The 19,347-nt window shown below is 42.7% G+C and overlaps 1 protein-coding gene across 5 annotated transcripts in view; it reads left to right on the top strand.

The window, feature by feature from the left end:
* Nucleotides 1-19,347, top strand: part of LOC132777956 (protein kinase C and casein kinase substrate in neurons protein 3-like) — a 43,544-nt gene that overhangs the window by 8,598 nt on the left and 15,599 nt on the right. For 3 of the 5 annotated variants that reach the window (XM_060780525.2, XM_060780524.2, XM_060780527.2), the window contains 4 exons: nucleotides 13,484-13,551; nucleotides 16,399-16,555; nucleotides 16,750-16,985; nucleotides 18,824-18,985. In XM_060780525.2, coding sequence (XP_060636508.2) covers nucleotides 13,484-13,551; nucleotides 16,399-16,555; nucleotides 16,750-16,985; nucleotides 18,824-18,985 — 623 coding nt within the window. Of the gene's footprint in view, nucleotides 1-3,332; nucleotides 3,383-13,483; nucleotides 13,552-16,398; nucleotides 16,556-16,749; nucleotides 16,986-18,823; nucleotides 18,986-19,347 lie in introns of all 5 variants that reach the window. The other 2 variants (XM_060780528.2, XM_060780529.2) reach the window with 1 other exon arrangement.

The raw sequence follows: 19,347 nt of genomic DNA, 5'->3' as shown, positions 1-19,347 counted from the left end.
GTCATTTTGCTGTATGAATAGCTTTTCTGAGGAGTCTTCAACCAATGTATAAAAAGTATTCTGCTGGCATCATTGGCTTGGGAGCATTACTTTTAGGATTACAGTCTCAGATTCCTCCAGCCAACCTGGCCAAGTAACTTTGATGAAAATGAAAATTTGGCCGAAAAAACCTCACAACTTCACTTAGTTTAGTGTGATGAAATATTTCGCATTCCACCAAATTCCGTGGCTCCTCAAGCAGAACTGTGATCTTCCCTATGTAAAATTCACAAAGATTTGATTCTATCTACCTATCAATCTACAGTACAACGCCCATATCCATCAATCCAGTATTCTCAGTTTCGATGGTTGGTTTATATGTTCATATTTTTTTGTCATGTCAGGAGCGACTTGAGAAACTGCAAGTCGCTTCTGGTGTGAGAGAATTGGCTGCCTGCAAGGACATTGCCCAGGGGACACCCAGGTGATTTGATGTTTTTATCATCCTTGTGGGAGGCTTCTCTCATGTCCCCGCATGAGGAGCTGGAGCTGATAGAGGGAGCTCATCCGCCTCTCCCTGGATTTGAACCTGTGACCTGTCGGTCTTCAGTCCTGCTGGCACAGGGGTTTATATTGATGTGTTATATTGTTTTATGCGGTTGTTTATGTATTTTAATGTGTTTATTTTAACTATGTTATTGGGCTTGTCCCCATGGAAGCCACCCTGAGTCCCTTCGGGGAGATGGAGGTGGGGTACAAAAATAAAGTTGTTATTATTATTATTATTATTATTAATAATAATTATTATTATTATTACCGTAGAAAATGCCTAGCAAGGACATATTTTGTCAGATGTGGATAACTGTGCACCCTAGTCCAGTGGACATGTGGGTTGTCCTTGGGTGGGCAGGCTTTTGGTCCAGAATTGCAATATTCACTGCTTTATGAAGATAGTCATAGTTCATCCTTTATTGGTAGCAGAACAAAACTGAGTAGTGCTGAAGAATCATCAATGTAAAAACACTCATGACACAGCACCAGGGTTCAAGAAAGGCCCTTTAGGCCCAATCTACACTGCCATATATTCCAAATCATCAAAGGCAATAATCCAGATTATCTGCTTTGAACTGGATTATGAGTCTACGCTGCCATATAATCCAGTTCAAAGCAGATAATGCAGGTTAACTGCTAGCTACAGTAAATCTTGCTAACCAAAAAGTTGACAGTTCGAAACCTGGATCAGGGTGAGCTCCTGGCCTTTAGCCCAGCTTCTTTTACCTAGAAATTTCGAAAATAGCAATGTGAGTAGATAAATAGGTACCACTCAGCGGGGCGGTATTTAAGGCACCCATAAGGAAATGCCAGAAAAATGCCGATCAAGGTGGATGTTTACAAAGAAAGCTCTTTGGCAGCAAAAATGGAGTGACAGCACACATTCACGCACACACGGTAGCCTCCAAGATGCCGAAGATAGGAAAGCCTATACACACACACACACACACACACACACACACACACACACAGTTGTCTGCCTTTTCAGTGTATGATGGCATTGAATGTTCTGAGTCCCCTTTGGAGTGAGGACAGAATATAAATACTGTAAATAAAATAAATAAAATAAATCTGGATTATATGGCAGTGTAGAAGAGGCCCCAGTGAGCATGATATCATATACAGCACATCAAAGAAATGTTTCTGATTATACAGGGAAGGAAATGACTTAGCTGCTGCTCAAAGCCAGCTTTTTCCTCTTTGGTTGTCCAAATTGCTGGTTGTAAGCCCAGTGAATTACAGAACTCAAGTAGTTTCTTCCTTTCCTCATTTGAGCTAAACAACACTTTCTAGGACTCCAAATTGCAAAGAGCTATCAGTTCCATAACTCCTCCCAGTTGTGAGACATCTGGAGTTTGAAGATGAATGGGATAGTGAGGGAGGGCTAGCAAAGGGGAAGCGCCATTCCTAAACATCTTCTTGAACAGCCTCAGAGCAGAAAGTCCATGAAAGCCATTCCCTGGTTGTGTTCTATTAAATCCTTAATAGAACACAAACTCAAACTGGCAGTCATTTGATGGCCAGTGATTATGGATTGTGGGAGTTATCATCCAAAGACCCCCTACCTGTAAGGTACAAAGTATGAAGACCAAAACATCTGGAAGTCTAAAGCTTTCCCACCACTACCGTTTGTTCTATATTCTGCAGCTATTGCTGCAGTTTATTGATCTTAATCAGGGGGGAGTGGGGGGGTGGGTTATGATGTTTATGTTGGTTGTTGTTGCTTTGTGTTGCTGTTTTTGCACTTTTTGTATATTGGTGTTTGCATTTCTGGTTGCTTTGTGAGCCACTCCAAGTCCCTCTGGGACAGTGGTTCTCAACCTGTGGATCCCCAGATGTTTTGGCCTTCAACTCCCAGAAACCCTAACAGCTGGTAAACTGGCTGGGATTTCTGAGAGTTGTAGGCAAAAACACCTGGGGACCCACAGGTTGAGAACCACTGCTCTGGGAAATGGTGGTGGGCTATAAATAAAGTTTTATTGCTATTTATTATTGTTGTACAATATAAAGAATGAACTGAATATACAGATTGAGTATCCATTATCCAAAATGCTTGGGATCATAAGTGTTTTAGATTTTGTAGTTTTTTGTATTTTGGGATATTATCTATAGCTGCCTATACATATATGATGAAGATGGGACACAAATCCTCTGAACTGTCAGCAAAGGTGTCACTATCTTAGCCATCCAGGTGGACAATTTTAGATTTTGAAGTATTTTCCAATTCCAGATAATGGATTCTCAACCTGTATCTTTATGACAATTTTAAGAGATAGTATACTTCATGTGCTTACATAATTATGTAAACTTACTATGCAAACCCTGTCCCCAACATGATTATTCCAGATGTGTTAAACTGCAATGCCCAGCATTTGAACCAAAGGCTAGTTAGCAATGTTTGCTTTAGGAGCACCAAAAGAACCTACAAAAACAAAACAAACAAAATCTGACAGCTCAGGAATCAAGTTTCTCGTGCCAGGAGTTAATGGGGTTCACATTGTATTACCTGTCTTTTATTGCCAATTGCCTCTGGTCTCCACATGGCCAATAAAAGGAATGGTCTCTGCCTGCATTATTATTCTTGTAGACCAGTTGTTCTCAACCTGTGGGTCCCCAGGTGTTTTGGCCTACAACTCCCAGAAATTCCAGCTAGTTTACCAGCTGTTATGATTTCTGGGAGTTGAAGGCCAAAACATCTGGGGACCCACAGGTTGAGAACCACTGCTAGAGACCATCTTACCTGATAACATTTCAGTTAGGATATAGCTTGTGACTTTAACATCATCACCATTTCTCTCCAGTATGATTTTTAACATCTTTTCCTGATGAAGAAACCGGTGACACTTTGAAGGTTTGTATGATGCATTTAGTGCATTTTGCTTAGCCAATGCAGGCACCATTCTTTTATGGAGTTTGTTGTATTTTGCTGCATGGCCAACATACACCCTCAATGGCGCAGTGGGTTAAACCCCTGGGCTGGCAGGACTGAAGACCAACAGGTGGCAGGTTTGAATCCAGGGAGAGTGCGGATGAGCTCCTTCTGTCAGTTCCAACTCCTCATGTGGGGATATGAGAGAAGCCTCTTACAAGGATGGTAAGACATCAAGACATCCGGGCATCCCCTGGGCAATGTCCTTGCAGATGGCTAATTCTCTCACACCAGAAGTGACTTGCAGTTTCTCAAGTTGCTCCTAACAATCAAACAAATAAGATCCTGCTCTTCAAAAATCTCAGTGGCTCACAAGAGTTTGTAACTGTATTTTGAATTTTCTTGGAAAAATAACTTTTGTTGGAACTAGAAAGAGAGAGAGGACTGCTTTCCATTAAATGGGGACCACACTGTAGCATCTTGTGGAGTCGAACAGATCTTGGATTAGTCCTTCTGCACCTTCCCATGGCTTGGATGTCAATGCAGCCGCTTGCCATTGCTTGCCTTTTCCTCTTCAATCTGCCTGAGTTAACTGCAAACACATGTGTCCCCCTCTCTACATCTGCAGCTCTCCTTCCCCATCCTACACATCCCTCCCCCTTTCAAATTGCTTTTCCACCAGCACTGAAGACAAAAGTGCCGTCAGTAGATTGTTTCTTTTCTTTCTTTTCTTTAATGCGATGCAGTCCAAGATCCCTTGGCAGGATGGTTGAAAGCTGGAAGGGCGGAGGTGGAAGGAGAGGGAAGGACACACAACAGCCCGCCAGGCATAGCTAGGAAAAGGGCAGCATCATTTGGGAACTATGAGAAAATAGGGAAATGTTGCAGCAAGCAGCCTTTCTCTACCTGATGTCCTTCAGGGGCGTTGGACCAGAACTGTCATCACTCTGGCCAGGACGTCTATGCAGAATGGGGATGATGAGACACATCCAGCACAACTAGGCAAAAGAAATGGAAAGTTCCCCACAAACACTCAATTTTTCATTTTATAGTGCTAAATCTGTCTGCTTTCACTTCAATTTGTTTGCATGGTCTTGTTCCATTGCGTACTAATCTATCTTTTGGATTATACTCTGTATTAACTCTATTATGCAGTATTCCTACTGGTTGGTTCATTTGTTATTTCCAATTTATGGTGATGCAAAGGCGAATGTATCACGGGATTTTCTTTGCCAGATTTGTTGAGGCTGGATCTACACTGCTATATATGGTTCCTCACTGCCCATGTAATTATATGGAAATATAGATCAAGCCTGAGGCTGAAAGACTCTGACATGCCCAAGGACACCTAATGGGTTTCTATGACCAAGGAGGGATTCAAACCCTGGTCTCCAGAATTGTAATCCAGCACTCAGACCACTACACCGTGCTAGCTTTTAGTGGTTCATTAAACGGTGATGTTATATTGATCAGATATTAGAAAATGTGTTGTTGAAGGCTTTCATGGCTGAAATCAATGGGTTGCTGTGAGTTTTCTGGGCTGTATGGCTATGTTCCAGAAGCATTCTCTTCTGCCATTTTGCCCACATCTATGGCAGGCATCCTGCCAAATATGTGGGTGAAACATCAGGAGAGACTGCTTCTGGAATATGGCCATACAGCTCAGAAAACTCACAGCAACCCAGATATTGAAAAAGTTAGAAAGTATCCCTTTTCAGTCTAACACTTGAGATGTTTTGGACTTTAACCCCCATAATCCTTCAGTAATGGCCATAATAGCTGGTGCGGATGTGAGTTGCAGTATCAACATCAGAAAAGCATCAGATTGGGGACAGTTGATGCAGTCTATGGGGACAAACTATCATGTTCATATTACGGGGAAAGCAATTTTAACTAAATACTAGCAAAGACTTCCTGATGGTACAAGCTCTCCAGCAAAGAAACAGATTGTCTCTGAAACTAGCAGACACTGTTTGGAGGTAATAGGCTTTTAGGCAATGCTGGATGGTAGTTCATCAGAGATTAATTCCCTGCATTGGTGGCTATCAGTCTGGATTGATTTGTGTATGCTCTTTCAACTCAGTGATTCTGTTTTCAGGAACTGGTTTTTGTTGAATGACACCAAAGAAGATGCAATAGGATTTTTTTCCTTTTAATATCCTATTGTCTTCCCCATCTTTTAAAGTTTTTTCTTATCTGTGAAGATCACATTCTTCTCCACTGTTACCAAATTTGGACTTAGTTTTTCTTCCAATTTCAAGCAGAGCAGGACAGAAATTACTTTTGCAGTTGTCTGGCAGTTGTCTTGCCTGCTCATTAATTTCCAACATCCCAAGGAATGAAACAACCAGGAAACCCATCTTGGGTTCATCTAGCAAATCTAGAGCAAACAATTGCCCAGCCAAAAGCTAAGAAACAATGTGAAGAGTATGTTGGGCGAGTGGGCTTATTAACAAAAGACCCTCCTCATAAATGTACAGCAGAGTAACTTATTAGTAGCAGCGCGACCCAACATCAGTAGCCAAAAGTGAAAAAAAAAAACCAAAAAAACAAAACACCCAGACCAATGTTGTATCTTCCTTAGGAAGCTTTTCTTTATAGCAAAATAATATGTTTGCACTGAGGGGAGGCTCAACCCATTACGCAAAGTAAGTATTTGCAGTATAGTTGATTTTGCCCAGGGGTGCTCTTGAGGCGCTCTTGGGAGAAAATAGACCTTGACATATGCAAGTTGTAGTTACTGGGATGTATAGTTCATCTACAATCAAAGAGCATTCTGAACTCCACCAATGATGGCATTGAACCAAATATGGCACACAGAACTCCCACAATGAACAGAAAATATATATCAGTGATTGGTTGGGGGGCGCCAAAATACTGTTTGCTTACCGTTGAAAATTACACTAGGGCCGCCTCTGGTTGCACTATTTACAAGAACAAGGTTTCCATAACAAAAATAAAGTTCTTTATGCTTCCTTCTTTGCTTCCACGCTGGACTTCTTTCTCATGCAGATAAATAGCTTCACTCTCACTGAGCTTCCTCTCACACTGAACTCACACAGGAGTTTCACACAGTAGTCTTCATGCTGGAGCTTCACACACGAGGTCTTCAACTTGGGACTTCTCTCACTGATGCCTTCTCACACCAGGCCTCCTAACACTGAGGACTGCCTCACACTGAGGTCTTTCTCCCACTGACGCCTTCTCCCACTGAGGCCTCTCACATACCGAGGCAAACTAAAACTGAGGCCTTCTCATACTGAGAGCTATTAACACACTGAGGCCTTCTCATACTAAGGTCTTTCTCCCACTGAGACCTTTTCACACTGAGGCCTCTCACATACTGAGGCAAACTAATACTGAGGCCTTCTCATACTGAGGGCTATTAACACACTGAGGCTTTCTCTCACAGACTGAGGGCAACTAAGCTACAGGCTTATATAGAACTGCAGCTTTTGCTGAGTCATTGTATCCACTTAAGCCTTTCAGTGCTTGACTCACATTTTTGTAATTTAAAAAACCTAGTTAATATTTAATATATCTGACAGAGTATTAATTATGTGCAAGGTTCTAGTCCCCTCTGTTACTCTCCAGGTCATAAGACGACAGCTTCTGAGCACAGGCTATTGTCCATCTTGGAAAATGGACTTCCAATGTACACCAACCTAATTTCCAGACATATATATTTTTGCTATGCCTCCCCATAAGGGAAGTCCTAAGCAATCTTTAGAAGTGTGACCATAGATGAGTGGTGAAGCTGTGATGCTTGCTGAATGAGTTGGGCACAGTCTCATCCCATCTCCTGTTGTTAAAGGGTTTAAATGGAAAGGGGGGGGGGACTCAGTTCGAGCCCCTACTTATTAATGCAGACCACACTGATCTGAGATGTAGCACCAGTCTGAACCAGCACTGTGGATTAGGATCTTTATGTGTTCATAAAGCAATCTGGGTCTTCTCTGTTTTTCATCCACGAAGCATGCAATATTTGAAGATGTATTCCCTCTGAACAGGTTCCATTTTGCACAAATCATTTATAGTCTCCGATAGATTTATTCCTCACTGATGTGTTCAATCTCTTTTTAATCCCTTCTGTCAAAATGGAAAGTCTTCCTGATTTATTGGGGGAACAGTGGGAAGGCAGGGGAGAACTGTTTGCGTGACACCTTCTCTGAGCAGCTTGTACTCTGCACAGTGTGAAGAAGTGCCAACAGTTTATTCACTCCTTAATTCTCTGAGTTGCTAATTTGCCATTTGATATGTGCTAAATCAACAAGTCAGTGCTGCTGGGAAATTCAGAAAGTGGAGATCCTGTTATCTCCATGCATACTAATATTTTTGTATAATTTCATAGGCAATATTGTCGTCTCCACATATACAAATTTTTGGTTGGTTTCAAAAATGGATTCTGTCAACTCAATAGTATTGATTTGATATTTGAATTGTTTTTCTATCCTTACTTAGGCGATCCCTCGTTGTCTGAGTAGGATAATCTTCCAAGATCAGTGTACTGGTGGGTCCGTAGGTGACTGTGGAGCCCTATTCTCGCTCTGCATCTTCTCCTGCAGTGAGGGCATTGGTTTCCAGGTGGAAGGTGGTCTTGGTTGGAGTTGACTTGACACACCTTCCTCTTGGCACGTTTCTCTGTTTTGCCCTCAATTCGTGCCTCTTCAAATTCTACAGCACTGCTGGTCACAGCTGACCTCCAGCTGGAGCGCTCAAGGGCCAGGGCTTCCCAGTTCTGAGTGTCTATGCCAGAGTTTTTAAGGTTGGCTTTGAGCCCATCTTTAAATCTCTTATCCTGCCCACCAACATACCATTTTCCGTTCCTGAGTTCGCAGTTGAGCAAATTCTTTGGGAGACAGTGGTCAGGCATCCGGACATTGTGGCCGGTCCAGCAGAGTTGATGGCGGACCATTGCTTCAATGCTGGTGGTCTTTGCTTCTTCCAGCATGCTGACATTTGTCCACTTGTCTTCCCAAGAGATTTGCAGGATTTTTCAGAGGCAGAGTTGATGGAATCATTCCAGGAGTTGCATGTGACGTCTGTAGACAGTCCACGTCTTGCAGGCGTATAACAGGGTTGGGATAAGGTTTTCTATCCACCAGCACCTCCAAATCAATGTGCAGTAAAATCACAATGTAAAGTCAGAAGAGAAATAACACTTTCTTTAGAAATAGACAGAAATTACTATATTTTGTAGGAACCCCCAGTGGCACAATGGGTTAAACCCTTGTGTTGGCAGAACTGAAGACTGACAGGTCAGAGGTTCGAATCTGGAGAGTGCACAGATGAGCTCCCGCTGACAGCTCCAGTTCTCCATGCAGGAACACGAGAGAAGCCTCCCACAAGGATGGTAAATTATCAAAACATCCGGGAGTCTCCTAGGCAATGTCCTTGCAGACAGCCAGTTCTCTCACACCAGAAGCAACTTGCAGTTTCTCAAGTCACTCCTGACACGAAAACACACACACACACACACACACTTGTATTTTGTCTTTACTCTCTGTCAGAAGTTCAGCAAGGATGGGGCCAGTCTGGCTTCTTTGGGCAGGCCATTCCATAGTCAGGGTACTGCTGTACGAAAGGCATTCCAGGTAAGCTCACCTGAGAGCTTCGAGACTGGCAGTACAATCCCAGGCTTTCCAACATTTCACAGGACATATAAAGTATATGGTTAAACAACAACACAGTTTGGTTACAATGGCAAAAGTTGTGAATGGGAAAGAACAGACAGACTAGAAGAAGCTACAACAGTTTGCAGAGCATTGAACTCCTTCCTTTCCCACTGCTTTTTGAGTTCACACTCCTTTTGCACTTTGGACTCGGTTTGTAGCAACTTTTTTTTTCCGTGTCAGGAGTGACTTGAGAAACTGCAAGTTACATTCATTTTATTTATTTATTTATTTATTTATTTCTTGCATTTATTGACCGCCCCTCTCAGCCCGAGGGCGACTCGGGGCGGTGAACAGCAACAAAAAGACAGTGTACAATAAATCACGACAATACAAACCAGACAAATACAACATAACATATACTTATACTAAAAATCCGCTTCGTCAAGTCCTGGGGTCATAGCCAAAATTCATAGTCCTAGTTCATTCCAGTGTCGTTTCAAGATACACTCAGTTGAAGGCCTGCTCGAAGAGCCATGTTTTCAGGCCCCTACGAAAGGAGAGTCATAGAGTTGGAAGAGACCTCATGGGCCATCCAGTCCCCTTCCAAAAAGCAGTAAAATCACATTCAAAGCACCCCCAACAGATGGCCATCCAACCTCTCTCCAAAGAAGAGCCTCCACCATACTCCGGGGCAGAGAGTTCCACTGCTGAACAGCTCTCACAGTCAGGAAGTTTTTCCTAATGTTCAGATGGAATCTCCTTTCTTGTAGTTTGAAATTTCCTTCTGAACATTAGGAAGAACTTCCTGACTGTGAGAGCTGTTGTGTTCTTTCCCCTACTAGGTTTTCTTATGCTGCAGCCATTGCTTTCACTATGGATGTGTTTTCATGGTGTCATAACGATGATGATAAAGCAGTGGATGTGTCAGCCAAAGACAGCACATCAGCTGGAAATAGATACATTTGCAAGTGATAAGCTCTGTATGCAGAAAGGCTATTCTTGGCCATGGAGACTGGTATCTTTGGATCTCATCAGTTTATTCTTGCATAGGCAAGGGCTTACCTGGCAAAGAGATTGAGAAGTTACTGAGACCCATATTTTCTTATCTGGCAGCTGATCTGGATCTCCCCTTCATAAGGAGGGGTGTTGACCTGCTAGGGGAGCAATTGGGTTCATTGCGATGCTCTTCCTCAAGTCTGGGTTGCCTCAAATAGGGCAAAACAGAAGTTAGAGATGAAGGGCACTTCCAGACAGCACCAAAATGCAGGTTTAAAATGGGGGTTAAAAAATCCTGGAACCTGGCTGCAGGTCCCCACACAGACCTGTTAGTCCTGGGATTAAAATGTGATTTTAAACTGTTTACTAATTTACTTTTAAATAACAGCTTCACTGGGGAGTTGTCCTTCCCCTCCCAGGGCGCTTGTGCCCCACTTTGTGCTGGTCAGTGGCCGTAATAAAGTTTTGTTGTTGTAGTCCCAGGATTGGGTCCCCCGCCATTCTCACAGGCTCCCTCTGTATTGGAACAAGATGGAGGGCACATGGGGGACATCCGGTGGAAAGTGTTTTTTTATTACTCCGTTATGCATTATGCCCCCGGTGGGGCAGCATGTTAAACTGCTGAGCTGCTGACCTTGCTGACCGAAAGATTGGCAGTTTGAATCCGGGGAATGAGGTGAGCTTCTGCTGTTAGCCCCAGCTTCTGCCAACCTAGCAGTTCAAAAATATGCAAATGTGAGGTACAGCCTTAGCAGGAAAGTAACAGCGGTCCATGCAGTCATGCTGGCCACATGACCTTGGAGGTGTCTACGGACAATGCCGACTCTTTGGCTGAGAAATGGAGATGAGCACCACCCCCAGAGTTGGACACTACTAGACTTAATGTCAGGGGAAACTTTTCCTTTTCCCTTTATGTGCTGGACCAAATATGTGCATATGTGAATATTTTGCAGTAGATTTGCAAGTGTGCATATGAGGTTCAGCACATAATGGAGTGATTAAAAAAAATCCCTTCCCTCAATAGTTTATTAAAGCTCTGTTTATTATTCTAAATAAGGAGTTTCTGAGAGATCTAATTGCTCTTGGCTCATGCTTCCTTTAAGTCAGTTGTGTGTCCGTTTCACAGCCCAATCAGCTGATCATCTGTTTCGGGATTTTAAAAAAGTGGACATGTGCTGGAGGAAGGGAAGGAAATCATGTGTTTTCCACGAGGGCAGGGATATACAGTGATGCAAATATGCACATTTTCCAGTCGTAATTTGGATAGAAGGGGACCTTTTTATCCCGTTTCTTGACAGCTGCAGCAAATCAGCGCGGATTTACAGGTAGTGTCATGTAGCCGCCATCCCCCCCCCCCCTTTTAACCCAGTAAATGCTGTGTTTTAGGTGCTTTGTAGATGGTCCTGAGGACTGTGTTAAAGGGGAAAAAGACATTCTGCTCCATGAGCGAGGGGTTTGGATAGCAGACATAGGTGGCACAACAATGGAATCAATTGTCTATAGAGATTATGGAGTTTCTTTCTCTGGACATCTTCAAAAAAGGTCCTCTTCCAGAAACAATTTTTAAAAACGAGAAGCAACAGATAGCTGCATAGTCTCCAAAGTTTCAGAGCTGAAAAGCAGGATATGTGTGGCCAAGTGACATTGGCATGTAGTTAACATAGCAAAGTACCAGGGGAAGTTGACTATAAAGTTGTGATGGAGGACCTAAAATTCCTGAAGAGATGTCCCCAGTGAAAAGTAACAAAAATATGGAGTTTCTTAGGCCCCTTCTACACTGCCATGTAATCCAGATTATCAAAGCAGATAATCCACATTATATGAGTCTACACTATCATATAATCCAGTTCAAAGCAGATAATGTGGATTTTATATAGCAGTATAGAAGGGGCCACAATCCAGAGGTAATCAGATTGTTATCTTCCAGATACTAGCACACTAAGTTCCCATCACTCAGAACCACTGGCCGTGCTGGGGCTAATGGGAGCTGCGGTCTAACAAGATCCAAAGGGCCACAACTGGTGTGTCCTTGTTTTAGCTCCTGCTGTCAACACTGTCATAGGATGACTCAGGCTTGGAGGAGGTGATATGGATTTTTAAAAATCCATCCTGAGTCAAGGGGAATCTTGTGTGGGCAGATCAACCAGGTGGAAAATGAAGTGCTGTGGGAAGGAGGGTGTTACCAGCTGCCAACTATTTTTTTGGCGGAGAGTATTTTTAAATCCAACACAGGAGTCTGTCACATAGAAGTTCATCTAACCTCGTCCCAGTTTGGAAAATGGTTTATTTGGGTGTGTAACTTCTGGAGTCCTTTAGAATCATTGAATCATAACGTTGGAAAAGACCTCGTGGGCCATCCAGTCTAACCTCCTGCCAAGAAGCAGGAAAATTGCATTCAAAGCACTCCCGGCAGATGGCCATCCAGCCTCTGTTTAAAAGCCTCCAAAGAAGGAGCCTCCACCACACTCTGAGGCAGAGAGTTCCACTGCTGAACAGTTCTCACAGTCAGGAAGTTCTTCCTAATGTTTAGGTGGTATCTCCTTTCCTGTAGTTTGAAGCCATTGTTCTATGTCTTAGTCTCCAGGGCAGCAGAAAACAAGTGTACTCCTCCCTCCCTATGACTTCCCCTCACATATTTATACATGGCCCTCATCATGTGTCCTTTCAGCCTTCTCTTCTGAATGCTAAACATGTCCACCTCGTTAAGCCGCTCCTCATAGGGCTTGTTCTGCAGACCCTTGATCATTTTAGTCGCCCTTCTCTGCACACATTCCAGCATCAATTGTGGTGCCCATAATGGGACCCAGTGTGATTCCAGGTGTGGTCTGACCAAGGCAGAATAGAGGGGTAGCATGACTTACTTGGATCTAGACACTATGCTCCTGTTTATTCAGGCCAAAATCCCATTGGCTTTTTAAGCTGCCGCATCACATTGTTGGCTCATGTTTAACTTGTTGTCCACGAGGACTCCAAGATCTTTTTCACACGTACTGCTGTTGAGCCATGTGTCCCCCATTTTGTATCTTTGCATTTCATTTTTTCTGCCTAAGTGGAGTATCTTGCATTTGTCAGTGTTGAACTTCAGAATATCAAGGCAGATAATCCACAATATCTGCTTTAAACTAGGTTATCTGAGTCCCACACTCCATATAACACAGTTCAAAGCAGATAATGTGGGGTTTTATACAGCTGTATGGAAGTGGCCTGAGTCTCAGAAAACCCCAATGATAGGTCACTATAAGTCAGAAATGACCTGAAGGAAGAGACATCAATAGATATAGACATCCCCAGACAATTCAGTTGCATGGCATTGAGAACGAAACCTACCCTGATCTTCTTAATTCAGCTGTAGAATCAAGCTTGAAGGTCATAAATAGAGATTGAAGGCGAAGTATGAGTTTCATGTATGTGATTGCCTTCACATGATTTTTTGATATGTGCCTCTTGACCTATGACATTTATTCCTCTACAGGTGATACCATGTCGGTGATATACAGTGAGGTGGCTGCGGATGAGCCCACAACCAACAGCTTTTGGATGGTAATTGACTGGAAATGAGAGGGGAAAGCTTCATGTTATGGGAAAAAAGGGAGGAAGAAGGGATCTTAGGTTCCTTTCACACAGTCATATAACCCAAAATATTAAGGCAGATAATCCACAATATCTGCTTTGAACTGGATTATTTGAGTCCACACTGCCATATAGTCCAGTTGAATGTGGATTTTTACAGCTGTGTGGAAGGAGTTGAGGGCCCTTCCACACAGCCATATATCCCAGAACATCAAGGCAGAAAACCCCACAATATCTGCTTTGAACTGGGTTATCTGAGTCCACACACAGATAATGTGGGATTTTCTGCCTTGATATTCTGGGATATAGGGTTGTGTGGAAGGGCCCTTAGAGACAGCAGTAGGTGTCTTAAGACATTTCTTTGGTACAGAGCAGGAGACATTTGCTTGGCATGCATTTTAATTTCAAGTTGCTTGATTCTGCTCTGTTTGGCTAATACACAAATCCAAAATCATACCCTGAAAATGTTTACTTCCACAATTTTGGCTTCTAGAAAACTACAGGATGCACAACCTTTTTGGAAAATGGAAATCTCCATAACTTTTTGGCAATTTTATGATCTTTGGAAAGAGATGAGCTTATTAGAAGTCATAACCTTTTTAAAAATGATGCCGTAACCTCTTGGTAAAAGGATGACCTGTTAGAGTCATAACCTTTTTGGGAAATGGCATTCATCAGCATTCATGCAAGGCAATTAGGTATCTCAACGATTAAACTCATATCCTAAATATCTCTTGGAACTGTTAGGGGCAAAAAAAATGCCAATGCACAAAACATATATAGCAGAGGGTGATAGTATGATAGCTGGGTCCCCCTGCCACTAGCGTCACGCTGTCTCTGGAACGCAGCTTCGAGTACATAGATTGCACAACGCAGGTGCAGGAGGACACCGCTAAAGTAATTTAACGCAGGGGGGACACAGATAACAGTGAAGGAATGTAACAGTTCTTTCATGAAAAATGATAAAGAACAGTTTGGGAAATGGCTTGGGAAGATGTACTGTCAAAGACTTTCATGGCTGGAATCACTGGGTTGTTGTAGATTTTTTCAGGCTATATGGCCATGTTCTAGAGGCATTCTCTCCTGACGTTTTGCCTGCATCTGTGGCAAGCATCCTCAGAGGTTGTGAGGTTTGGGAAAACCTTAAACAGGATAGAAATCAACAATCTGACCCAAAATATTATTAAATGCTTCAATGTTCTTCCCAGCCCACATCCATGTTGTCCACAAACTGGAGGGCGCTGGGAACAAATTCAACATGCTTGCCAAAAACTCACGACAATGTCCGAAAGTGCTCAATAAACTGGATTAGAATCATTTAACACCACTCCTCGTATTTCTCCCCATATTTCTATCCTTCCTTCTAATACAACTACGAACTCTCTTCCCGACTTTGTCCCCCCACCCCCGGCTCTCACTCTGCCCGCTCTCAGTTTGCCCCCTCTCTCGACCAAGTGCTCACACATGTTATCCCTTCCCTGATTCACAACCACCATTGCAGAGACAGCATAACACTAGTGGCAGTGGGACCCAGCTATCATACCATCACCTAGCAGAGTTTCAGAAGTGTTCTTTGAAGTAACCCATAAACATCTACTCTCCCTTAAAATATATTTGCCTTAAAATCATGTTTAAAAGTAACATAGTTGGTTTACTCACAAACTTCATGTATTCAGCATACAGATACTTTGCTTATTGATCCAGTTACAAGTAGGTTTGAAGTAGTTTCTCTGTGTAGGTAACTTTCTTTGACTCAATAGTCCATAGTCCAAAGCATCTCTTTGTTCTGAGACGCTAATAGTCACTGTCTAGTCTCTAAACATACAGTTCCTACTGAAGTCTTGAAGCATACTGTTCCTGCATTGAAGTCGGAAGCATTCACCTCTACTGAAGTCTAAATTGTACTGTTACAAAATGGAGTCTGAGTCCTGAACAATCCCAGTTCTGATCACATGGTCTCCAGCCCCTCCCAAAACATAGAGTTAAAGTAAAATTGCAAACCAACACACACATATACAATACAATAAATCATATACATAACAAATAACTAGTGAAGGCTTGAGAAGGTTGCTATTCCCAACATTGGCAAATCTAATTTTGTAAGTTTTCCAGTTTTTGCAACTATATATATTTAAAAACAATGCATACAGGAATTCATATATTAGGAGAACATTAGTGAAAATAAAATTGAAATAACATGCTAAGGTTACTTTAAATGTTACAAATGCGTATTGGCAACAGTTTATGTAAAAAGATGCCTGTTTAAAGAAATGTACACAAACATATCTATAAAGTTAATGTGACCTTCTAAAAACATCTCATTGTTTCAAGACAAACAGAATTTAAGGTTGGAAAAATTTGCATAGTTCATTTTTATTGGAAAAATTAACAATGGAGAAAAGTTGAAATTGGCAGATTTGACTGCTTAGGCTTTTGGTTAGAAGCTGATAGAGCCAAGAGAGATCTCTTTCCCCTCCCTTTCTCCTCCTAACTAGGACCTCATCACAATAGGGAATGAATCCACATAAAAACTGGTTTCTGCCTCCTGCAGAATTCTGGGGTTTGTAGTTTAGGGAGGAGCATTTAACAGCCTCACTGAACTACAAACCCCAGAATTCTACAGGCGGTAGAAATCGGATTTAAAGTGGATTCATTCCCTAATATGATGAGTCCTAGATTAAATTGATTAGATTAGAAGGTGTTCAAGATTAAGAAGGGCATAGGATTAGTTAATTTGATTTCTTATGAGGACTCTGAAATATCAAACTGAGAATGAAGGGAAATGAACAAAGTCTTCTTCTATTAATTTTCCTACAGCCTAATCATTACCAGAGCACAGTGAAGCGCCTGGATGATGGCTATCGTGTCTGCGACCAGATTGTCGGCTGCTTCCAAGAGCGTGCCAAGATTGAACGCAGCTATGCCTTGATGATGGAGGAGTGGACTCGCAAGTGGCGGCCCCTCGTTGATGCAAGTGAGTTGCAAAGTTCTTCTGCTAAGAGTGTTTCATTAAAAGAAACCAAAACACACTGGGTTGCTGTGAGTTTTCTGGGCCATATGGCCATGTTTCAGAAGCATTATCTCCTGACATTTCACCAGGCATCCTCAGAGGTTGTGAGGTCTGTTGAAAACTCAACCTTATTTCTACTTTTACCTGCTCCATCCCAGGTCCAGCGTATGGTTCCTTGCTTCGAGCCTGGCAGGCGTTTTTGGGAGCATCTGAACGGCTGAGTCGGCTGCACATGGAGATGCAAAGAGCTTTGGTTTCAGAAGAATGTGGGCGCATCCGGTCCTGGCAACATGACTCCTATCACCGCAAGCTGTTTGGGGGCTTCAAGGAGTCCTGTGATCTGGAAAGTGGCTTTCAGCGGGCACAGAAACCCTGGACCAAGAAGCTCAAGAAGGTAGGGAAGACCTCACCCTCTGGAATTCTCTAAAAGTAGACCATCCTACTGGAGTAAAGAAATTCTAGCAAATTTATTTTTTTAGAGGTTCCTATTTTTTTCCTTTCTTCCACCATTGCTATGTTCTATTCTTTTTAAAATTCACCCAACAAATTGAATTTGGGAAGATCCAACTGAATAAGCCAGTCTGGGCATTAGTATAAATGAGAGGCAGGATTAGGTAAAGGTAAAGGTCTTCCCCTGACACTGTCTAGTTATGTCCAACCCTAGGGGTTGGTGCTCATCTCCATTTCTAAGCCGAAGTGCTGGCATTGTCTGTAAACACCTTCAAGGTCATGTGGCTGGCATGACTACATGGAGCATTGTTACCTTCCCGCTGGAGCAGTACCTATTGATCTACTCACATTTGCATGTTTTTGATCTGCTAGGTTGGCGGAAGCTGGGGCTAACAGTGGGAACTCACGCTACTCCCCGGATTTGAACCTGTACCCTTTTGGTTAGCAAGTTCAGCAGCTCAGTGGTTTAACCCACTGCACCAGCAGGACTAGACATTCCTTTAGGCAAAGCGAAGCAGCTGCTTCCACCAGCAGAAGAAGAGTAGCAGGATGTGTGTGTGTGTACATGCCTTCAAATCATTTGTTGATGTATGAATTTTCATGAAGTTCATCATTGTTTAATATGGGTCTGTCAATGAAGTATAGCCTGCAGCACCAAGTATTCATTATCAGTTTTGCATCAAGTATTAGCCAGGGCTGACCCTGCTTTGCTTCCAAGATCAGATGAGATCTGGTACCATTAGTACATTAAGGATAGTGTAAGATAAATCTGTACGCATCATGTAGTGTCCACAATGCCCTCAGACCTAACTGGCTGACCTTATAATAATAACTTTATTTCTGTCCCACTCTATCTCCCCAAGGGCGGTTAGCAAAATGAAGCAACAAACATACAGGCAAAACTTATATCAACTAGGAAAAATAGGAATAAAATATATCATAAATACGAATACTTATGCGCTTATATCACCTTTTTGCTGAAATAAGATTCAATTCTCAGTTTTCCTGTACTCAATGTACAAGAGCAAATTGAATCAGTGTTGGAATCTTATGTCAACACTGGTGACAGGGCAACAAAGTTTGCATCAGTGGATGGCAGGAAAGTGGCACACACAGCTCCATCCTCCAACAGCTTGCATCTCCTCATTCCCCACTCTTTCCAGCATCTAGTGCTTGAGGCAGCCTAGCTTCTGCTTACCTAGCAGTTTGAGAACAACAATGTCAGTGGATAAATAGGTATACCTCTGTGGCGGGGAGGTAAAAAGACACCCCTGAAGACATGCCGGCAATTCCATAGACAACAGGCTGCTTGGAGTGGGAAAATGGAACAACAGCACATTCCCATGGCCGAGTCAAGCATAGCCTTCAAATGCCGGAAATGAAAAAGAGGGAAGCCTTGCCTACGTATTGTCTGTCTTGGTTAATTGTGTAACAGCACTGAATGTTTGCCATATCTCTGGGCTGAGAGATTTTGGGTATTTCTGCACCCTATCAGTGGTTCCCAATTTTCTTACCCCTCTGACCCTACCATTGCATCTAAGTGCAAACATGATAATCCATTCTGCTCCTTCTTGGGAGCAAAAACCAATGATGTGTTGGCTCTTATTGGCTGTTGTAGAGCATCAAGTAATGCTACTCACAATGGGTGACATGGTAAGGCCATTGCAGGCTCGCTGAATGAATTTGATAGGAAAATGCTTTCACAAAAACATACATGAATAACATCAAATGCACAGGTTGCACCCACAGTTTCTTCCATCATTTCATTTTGACTGCTTCCAGGTCGAGAAAACAAAATCTTTATACCACAAAGCCTGTCGCAAGGAACATATTGCAACCATTCGGGAGAGTGGGCTTCCGGCAGCTGCTGGCCCTGAAGCGGCCCCGGATCGACAGCGGACCCTACGAGAGGAACATCAGCGCTGCAGTCAAGAAGTCAATAAGGTGCCCTTCTTATTCTCCCTCAGTTTGTTTTCTGATAGAGTTGCTGAGTGATCAGGGGGAAAAAATCCAAAACAGACTGATTTGCTCTTGTGCTTTAACAGGAATATAACAGACAGAAAGCATCAGCAAAAGCTGGTTCAATGCAGAGGTGATCGTGATGACTTGCTAGTGTCTGCTTGTCAAGCTGATGTCAAAGTAACCTTGTGCTTAAGAAATTGTGTTGGTTGTCATGGATGACAATTGGAGGAATAGGAGACTGGTGATTCCTGTAGTCTTTTTTATAATTGTGTGTCTGAAGCAGGTCTCACATTGGAAGCCTGTTTCCTTACAATGCTGGGCATATCATAAGACCAAGGACCCTA

Source organism: Anolis sagrei, chromosome 6, assembly GCF_037176765.1.
Source record: "Anolis sagrei isolate rAnoSag1 chromosome 6, rAnoSag1.mat, whole genome shotgun sequence".
Lineage (NCBI taxonomy): Eukaryota > Metazoa > Chordata > Lepidosauria > Squamata > Dactyloidae > Anolis > Anolis sagrei.
This window is presented reverse-complemented; position numbering and strand designations above follow the sequence as displayed.